General features: G+C 40.0%; 2 protein-coding genes across 2 annotated transcripts; both read right to left on the reverse strand.

The window, feature by feature from the left end:
- Positions 1-384: 384 nt before the first annotated feature.
- On the reverse strand, positions 385-1,750 carry LOC113470071 (dynactin subunit 2-like). The gene is made up of 2 exons (XM_026828229.1): positions 1,691-1,750; positions 385-1,092 (listed from the first exon to the last, which is right to left on the reverse strand). The coding sequence occupies exons 1-2, from the start codon at positions 1,748-1,750 to the stop codon at positions 625-627; spliced, it is 528 nt and encodes a 175-aa protein (XP_026684030.1). The 3' UTR covers positions 385-624.
- A 1,322-nt stretch (positions 1,751-3,072) lies between these two features.
- Positions 3,073-6,684, reverse strand: LOC103515576 (dynactin subunit 2; the record flags this gene model as incomplete). Its single annotated transcript, XM_026828230.1, has 5 exons — positions 3,073-3,795; positions 4,438-4,645; positions 4,894-5,045; positions 5,818-6,066; positions 6,592-6,684. Coding segments are annotated over 5 exons (1,170 nt in total), but the record flags the coding sequence as incomplete, so codon positions are not given.
- Positions 6,685-9,236: the final 2,552 nt, after the last annotated feature.

Below are 9,236 nucleotides of genomic sequence, written 5' to 3' on the forward strand. Positions count from 1 at the left end.
AACTTGTGTTATCTTCATTTCTTTTTTCCATATTTCTGATTTCTTTTCACCGAAAAGTGTGATAGGTTTGTCTTTCAGTCTCCAAGTCCTCACAGCAACATACAATTTTTTACGGAGATTTATCAAGGACCTTCCTAATTCAGAAAAAAATCGGAATTGGATTGGATTTCGATCATTTTGAATTCACAGAAAAATTTCTCATCTCAATTCACTGAATCCAAGTAAAGAAAGGTACACTAAGTAAAAATATTGAAAAATCAGAGGATTCATACTTACAATACAGAAAGAGTACAAGGGGTTAGATTCTGTTAGTTGGAAATAAATAACGACGGTAACTCTTTCAAGGGTTACGAATAGCTTTGGCTTTCACGGATTCATAAAGCAGCGTCCACACTATGATCGACATCGCCTCGAACAGATCCACACCATTAACTTTTCCTTTCCACCAATATCCTTTGATCTTTTCTACAGAGGTATCCAGATGTCTCATCTACATCAATTTTCTTGCAGTCTGATATCAACATCGGTACCTAACCTCTTCTGGGCTTTCAACATAACAACGAGTGTCCATGATAAAGTCTAATCGGTCGTTAGTGTGGACGCTCCTTACCACCTTCCAATGAACTATTTCTTCAACGCCTTTATCTTCTCATCCAGTGCTTTCACATCCTGCTTGATACGCTCTACATCGCTCCCCATCTTGCCCTCCAAACTAGTCAGCAAGCTTTGATTATTGGTCAGATTGGACGCCAGATCAACTTGCACCGACTCCAATTCCTTCAGAAGTGTCGCGAAATTCCCAGCCTGTGCGTGTAGGGACTCTAACGCTATGAGTCTCTCTAGTGTGCGTGGTACCAGAGCGCTGTCTACACTTCGCGAGAGCTCGTAGAGTTCATTCACCCTCTGATCCCGTTCGGAATCTTTCGGGTCGACGCTGTTGGCTTTCTCGATGATCTTGTCCAGTTTGTTGGAGAGATGCGTAATGCGTGCGTCGTACGCGTCGCAATGTGCCGCGTCTATCAGGTTGATCTGAGCGCGGAGCCAGTCCGTGTTCTCGACCAGACTGTTGTGACCACCCCCGAACAGTTTGCACTGGAATGAGATGGAACAAATAGGACTGATGGGTGATGGGTTTTATTATAAGACTAAATATTAAGTTGTAAGGTTATTTAATGAGACAAAACAGAAGCCCGACGGAGTAGAGTCAGATTACCTTTACCAACTACCAACCTAATGCTATAGTCAAATAGTTTGCACTGGAATGAGATGGAACCAATAGGACTGATGGGTGATGGGTTTTGCTATAAGATTAAATATTAGGTTGTAAGGTTATTTAATGAGACAAAACAGAAGCCCGACGGAGTAGAGTCAGATTACCTTTACCAACTACCAACCTAATGCTATAGTCAGATATTGTTTCTGGGCGTCCAAAGGGTTTAAACCCCAATCATTCCAACACCGTGAGATGGGTAGGTGCCTTTCCTATCTCACTGACATGGAAGCAGTATGTAGTACCAACCTAATTACCTTTAATCTCGGGACAATAAGACCTCAAAAGTTACAGTCCCAACTAACAAACCTCTAGAAAAAAAGAAAAAAACAAGAGTCGCGCTGGTTGAAGTTCGGGACTCACCGCCCCGCCAATAAGTTTGGCTACCAGAGTTAGCGCCCCGCCAATAAGTTTACTTACCACACTACTGGAATGTTCCCCCAATAGATTTTCCAGCTTAATGAGTCTCTGCAAATCCATATGTGTATTGAAACGTGTGTGAAGTAATTTCTGCCTCGGATGCCTGCCTACACTGTTATAAATATTTGACTAATCTGGACCTAATAAGACTTCCAGTGCTGGTTCAAAATGGAAGTACGAGGAGTGTCAATATTAATCAATAATAAATCAATATCTGAGTCGATTTCTTGTCGGGTTAACAAATATTTGACTAATCTGGACCTAAGTGCTGGTTCCAGTGCTGGTTCAAAATGGAAGTATGAGGAGTGTCAATATTAATCAATAATAAATCAATATCTGAGTCGATTTCTTGTCGGGTTAATCGGTTGAAAAAGTTACCTTCAATAGGCATGATTATATGATTGTGTGGTGAAATAATTACCTAAATTACTAATTTTTCTGACAGGTCGTAAGCTGAATGTTATCTACATGGTGGAGTTGACACATCCACTAAATATTATCCAGCCTACATGAATAAAAATGTGCGCATCTCATGCTCAGACCTAGGTCCCTTTAGACAGTCGAAACATGTGCAGCGAAGAAATTTCCCGACCTACGACCTAGATTCCGAAAAAGAATGCAGAAGCTTTTTTTCGCCACACACGCTCATACCCATCATTCACGCTCGGATCGTCTGACAGATCCGGTGCTGACAGTCCGTGGTCTGAGTGTGAGTGGCCAGACAGTCCCTAGTCTGAGTGTAAGTGGCCAGACATTCCGGCACATTCTTACACACCTATCTACCTAAACTATTTGATGAGGATATAAAGCGCGTACATTGGTCGGAATAGATGTAAAGGACGAACAAAAAACATAGAGGTTCATAAAAAACTAAAGCTATTAGTAAAGTCAGTATGTGGTCTGAGTGAGGGGTCATCACCTCTGAAAACACCACCTGTCCAAAGTCATCAACATCAGGGCCGTAAACAATAGACCTAGAGTTGACCGCCTCAAAAAAATATTAACACAAAACATAACTTGTGTTATCTTCATTTCTTTTTTCCATATTTCTGATTTCTTTTCACCGAAAAGTGTGATAGGTTTGTCTTTCAGTCTCCAAGTCCTCACAGCAACATACAATTTTTTACGGAGATTTATCAAGGACCTTCCTAATTCAGAAAAAAATCGGAATTGGATTGGATTTCGATCATTTTGAATTCACAGAAAAATTTCTCATCTCAATTCACTGAATCCAAGTAAAGAAAGGTACACTAAGTAAAAATATTGAAAAATCAGAGGATTCATACTTACAATACAGAAAGAGTACAAGGGGTTAGATTCTGTTAGTTGGAAATAAATAACGACGTAACTCTTTCAAGGGTTACGAATAGCTTTGGCTTTCACGGATTCATAAAGCAGCGTCCACACTATGATCGACATCGCCTCGAACAGATCCACACCATTAACTTTTCCTTTCCACCAATATCCTTTGATCTTTTCTACAGAGGTATCCAGATGTCTCATCTACATCAATTTTCTTGCAGTCTGATATCAACATCGGTACCTAACCTCTTCTGGGCTTTCAACATAACAACGAGTGTCCATGATAAAGTCTAATCGGTCGTTAGTGTGGACGCTCCTTACCACCTTCCAATGAACTATTTCTTCAACGCCTTTATCTTCTCATCCAGTGCTTTCACATCCTGCTTGATACGCTCTACATCGCTCCCCATCTTGCCCTCCAAACTAGTCAGCAAGCTTTGATTATTGGTCAGATTGGACGCCAGATCAACCTGCACCGACTCCAATTCCTTCAGAAGTGTCGCGAAGTTCCCAGCCTGTGCGTGTAGGGACTCTAACGCTATGAGTCTCTCTAGTGTGCGTGGTACCAGAGCGCTGTCTACACTTCGCGAGAGCTCGTAGAGTTCATTCACCCTCTGATCCCGTTCGGAATCTTTCGGGTCGACGCTGTTGGCTTTCTCGATGATCTTGTCCAGTTTGTTGGAGAGATGCGTAATGCGTGCGTCGTACGCGTCGCAATGTGCCGCGTCTATCAGGTTGATCTGAGCGCGGAGCCAGTCCGTGTTCTCGACCAGACTGTTGTGACCACCCCCAAATAGTTTGCACTGGAATGAGATGGAACCAATAGGACTGATGGGTGATGGGTTTTGTTGTAAGACTAAATATTAGGTTGTAAGGTTATTTAATGAGACAAAACAGAAGCCCGACGGAGTAGAGTCAGATTACCTTTACCAACTACCAACCTAATGCTATAGTCAGATATTGTTTCTGGGCGTCCAAAGGGTTTAAACCCCAATCATTCCAACACCGTGAGATAGGTAGGTGCCTTTCCTATCTCACTGACATGGAAGCAGTATGTAGTACCAACCTAATTAGCTTTGATCTCGGGACAATAAGACCTCAGAAGTTCAGTCCCAACTAACAAACTTCTAGAAAAAAAAGAAAAAAAAAACAAGAGTCGCGCTGGCTGAAGTTCGGGACTCACCGCCCCGCCAATAAGTTTGGGTACCAGAGTTAGCGCCCCGCCAATAAGTTTACTTACCACACTACTGGAATGTTCCCCCAATAGATTTTCCAGCTTAATGAGTCTCTGCAACAATAAGACCTCAGAAGTTCAGTCCCAACTAACAAACTTCTAGAAAAAAAAGAAAAAAAAACAAGAGTCGCGCTGGCTGAAGTTCGGGACTCACCGCCCCGCCAATAAGTTTGGGTACCAGAGTTAGCGCCCCGCCAATAAGTTTACTTACCACACTACTGGAATGTTCCCCCAATAGATTTTCCAGCTTAATGAGTCTCTGCTCTAGACTGGTCAATTTGGCGGCAGTATTCAGTTGAGCTTGCTGAGATTGGAGTCCTAACTGATAGCGCACTAGTTCTCCAGAGCCCACGCCACCTTTACTGCTGGGAGTTTTGGAATTGGAGAGAGCAAACGAGTCTAGTCGCATCACAAGAGTCCTGGAATTTTAAGAACATAGAATATATTATTTAATAATTGAGAAAAAAAGGCCAGTCTGGCTTTCTCCTACCCTTTCCTCCTCTTTTCAATTTTGGGATGATAAGCTCTTCTCTGTTTTTCCTTTTCAACTAGGTACCTTAGGTATTCCAGTGTTTTGGAATGCCTGGAAAACCAAAAACAGGTAAACTGCCTAGGTATTCCGGTGAAACTGTTAACAGTGAAAAAGTAAAAAGATCCATGATCTTACTTGAGAGCAGCACCCTCCACATCTGATAGAGATTCAAGTAGATCTGGTCCAAGGATTTTGTCCAGTTTGATAGCAGAGACTTGACTAACGAGCTCCTCTATTTGTTGAACAGAGAGTTTGGCTTTGTCACTAGCACTGTTTTCAGCTGGCTCCTGCAAATATGATTCAATGCTAGATAAACTAGGTGTTATCTGTTATACCTTGAGTCTAAGTAAAATTTTACTAAAAATGGAGATATTTTATGAAAAATGCTTGGAGAACCAAAAGCAAAATAGCTATTTGAACCAAAGAACAACCTTATCTATTTGATGACATAATGCAGCTACCCTGGTTGGCTTGGAGGTTAGCATGCCTGCCTTGTAAATGTGCAGTCTCAGGTTTGATTCTGACCCAAGACAAATTTCATCCTGAACAGATAAGGTTAGTTCTTTGAACAGTTGCCTCTATTCTATGCAGTCGTGATTCAATGGAGATATTTTATGAAAAATGCTTGGAGAACCAAAAGCAAAATAGCTATTTGAACCAAAGAACAACCTCATCTATTTGATGGCATAATGCAGCTACCCTGGTTGGCTTGGAGGTTAGCATGCCTGCCTTGTAAGTGTGCGGTCTCAGGTTTGATTCTGACCCAAGACAAATTTCATCCTGAACAGATAAGGTTAGTTCTTTGAACAGTTGCCTCTATTCTATGCAGTCCTCCTTCTATCTTTGATTTTGGAATGATAAGATCTCTGTTGTTAGAGTGCCCTCTATCAAACCTCTTCAATGGGGTAATTGGGGTAATGCTGGTGCATTAATGAAGGGAAGAATGATAAGATCTCTGTTGTTAGAGTGCCCTCTATCAAACCTCTTCAATGGGGTAATTGGGGTAATGCTGGTGCATTAATGAAGGGAAATCTACAAACTGAAGGAAATCTTCTTTACCTTAATTTGGGACACTTCATCCATCAGCTCTTTGAGTTCACACTGAAGACGTTGGTACTTCTGCAGAGGTGTTTCCTTTTCACCTTGAGCCACCAGTTCCCAGTCTTGTGACAGGACATCGTAGCCGTACTTGTGCAGTTTATTGAGACTATCAGAGAAATCAGCTCTGTTCACACTGATGGTTTTGTCTTTGAATTTCAATGTGGCTTGTTTGGCATCTAGATGTAGCTGCTCAATGTTTTCGGAAGTCTGAAAAACCACACAGAACATTGTTTTAGTACATGTTATCTGTTGTTTATTATTGTTTAAAAAGTACTGAATAGTCACCAAATATGAAATCTAGGAATAAGATTCATCCAGGTCCAAGATTTTCCCTTTTTTGAATCTTGGTAGGTAGGTAGGTATCATTTTGGCTGAGGCAAAATACAAAAACTATATGTTCCAAGATATATAAATATGTATACGTTATCCAGATGGATATGGCAGCAAGGAGTCATTACAAAAGTAGGCTACGTTGCCAAACATGTCAAAGGTGCAACGGTAGAGTTTAAAAAGTACTGAGTAGTCACCCAATATGAAATCTAGGAATAAGATTCATGCAGGTCCAAGATTTTCCCTTTTTTTAATCTTGGTAGGTAGGTATCATTTTGGCTGAGGCAAATTACAAAAACTATAGGTTCCAAGATATAAATACGTAGGTAGGTATGTACAATACTTTGTTTATGTCAATACCTGTATTTTAACTCATGTGAATATTAAATTTTTCTTACTTACATCACCCTTGTCATCATGGATCTGGGTGCCCTGGTCGGCTTCTGGCAAATCATCAGTCTCATAAACATCTGGTTGATCATAATTTTTGAACGTTTACATGACCTAAAATTTACACGGTTTTCCATGGGGATTGAAGACAATATTTCCGACATACACACTCAAATTAATCTGCAGTGATACCAAATAAGAAAAACAGCTGTCACAAACAGCAAGTCTTGATTGGAAACGTCCATTCTACAGTAGAGTATTCAACTAATCTTTCTCTTGGGTTATGGAAATGTTTTTGATTGTACTAAACTTTCGCTTGGCTTTCTCTTGGGTTCTGGTTCTGATTTCACAAAGCTTTACCTTGTTTGTATAAACTGATCTCTTGATTTATAAAAATGCTTTTTTTTACGGCTTTCTTTTAAGTGGCAGGGTTCTCCTAGAGGAGCTCTTCCACCCAACCACTAGGAGCTCTTCCACACCCTTTGATAGGCGTTATAATACATCGGTAGGTACCTATATTGTTATACATATAGAAAGTCCATTCAGTGTGTAGAGTTCTGTGGATGTGCCAATTTCACCATAATACTCGTATGTAGGTAGGTTTACAGAAATATTTACATGTTTTTCTTTTTACTAGAATGAAAGTAAATCATTCTTACAAATGGTTTTACTTCAATCTTACTTGGAAAGGAAGGAACCAAGCAAACCTTTAACGGCTTCTACAGTTCTAACTAGGACAAACCATTTACATATGTGGGGTATTAGGTCCACAGTTCACACCTAATAAAATATTGCTCTAAATCCCAACATAAAAAAAAAACACATAATCTCGGGCTCAGATTCTTAATTCAATATTTTCCCATGGTTTTGAACCACGTTTGTTAAGCTCTGTTTTATTGCTCGGAATTGAACTTTTTGTGGTAAGCCCCATATGTGTATTGAATCTATATGTGTATTAAATCCATATGTGTATTGAATCTATATGTGTATTAAATCCATATATGTATTGAAACGTGTGTGAAGTAATTTCTGCCTCGGATGCCTGCCTACTTCGCGACACTTCTGAAGGAATTGGAGTCGGTGCAGGTTGATCTGGCGTCCAATCTGACCAATAATCAAAGCTTGCTGACTAGTTTGGAGGGCAAGATGGGGAGCGATGTAGAGCGTATCAAGCAGGATGTGAAAGCACTGGATGAGAAGATAAAGGCGTTGAAGAAATAGTTCATTGGAAGGTGGTAAGGAGCGTCCACACTAACGACCGATTAGACTTTATCATGGACACTCGTTGTTATGTTGAAAGCCCAGAAGAGGTTAGGTACCGATGTTGATATCAGACTGCAAGAAAATTGATGTAGATGAGACATCTGGATACCTCTGTAGAAAAGATCAAAGGATATTGGTGGAAAGGAAAAGTTAATGGTGTGGATCTGTTCGAGGCGATGTCGATCATAGTGTGGACGCTGCTTTATGAATCCGTGAAAGCCAAAGCTATTCGTAACCCTTGAAAGAGTTACCGTCGTTATTTATTTCCAACTAACAGAATCTAACCCCTTGTACTCTTTCTGTATTGTAAGTATGAATCCTCTGATTTTTCAATATTTTTACTTAGTGTACCTTTCTTTACTTGGATTCAGTGAATTGAGATGAGAAATTTTTCTGTGAATTCAAAATGATCGAAATCCAATCCAATTCCGATTTTTTTCTGAATTAGGAAGGTCCTTGATAAATCTCCGTAAAAAATTGTATGTTGCTGTGAGGACTTGGAGACTGAAAGACAAACCTATCACACTTTTCGGTGAAAAGAAATCAGAAATATGGAAAAAAGAAATGAAGATAACACAAGTTATGTTTTGTGTTAATATAGTTGTGCAGTTGTGCTGCCGGGCAGTTGTGCACTTGACGTTCACCCCCGGCACAGTACTTTATTTGAAAAATATGTATCTACACGATTTTCAGCATTGCATTTCGCTTTTAGTACATAATAACAGCTATGAGTGTTTGTTTATCAAAATATAATTTTATCTAAAGCTTATCTTTTATACAATTATTTATAACAAACTCCTTAATAAACGATTTTATTACGTACTCGTAACATACTGTACCATTTATTTCATTCATCATACCCTTTCATCCAAAGGTTTATTATTTTGATTAAATCAAATTAATCTCTGGACGTAAATCCAAAGATCTGATTGTTTAGAATGTTTAGTGCAATAATTACTTCTTCGTCAATACTGCCATACCAGTCAAGGTACCCCAAAAAAGAGGTACTTGGTCTCTTTGGATACCGTCATACCAGCCAAAGTATCCAGATAAAGAGGTCTAGGCTGTTATCTGGGCAGCAATCTTCTCGATTTTCATGGGCAACAACTTGACCATTTCCTGACACAGAGACAATTCTGTGGCAAACTTTTCAGCCGCCTCCTTATTCACAAGGCTAACTTCTGTTCATAGACCAGGTGGTTCAGAAAAGTATGAATTATATTCACATACCAGGTGGTTCAAACTGTTTCATATTCTCTGGATCATCGTCCGCCATCAGCCTGACCACTTAACACTAGTGGTCTTTCAGGGGGTGGTTATTCAAAGGGCAAAATCAAAGAGAAGGACAGGATAAGAGACCAGCTGTTCCTAGAACAAACCTTATCTATAAGAAG

The sequence above is a fragment of the Diaphorina citri genome, unplaced genomic scaffold (assembly GCF_000475195.1).
Source record: "Diaphorina citri unplaced genomic scaffold, Diaci psyllid genome assembly version 1.1 scaffold1374, whole genome shotgun sequence".
Classification (NCBI taxonomy): domain Eukaryota; kingdom Metazoa; phylum Arthropoda; class Insecta; order Hemiptera; family Psyllidae; genus Diaphorina; species Diaphorina citri.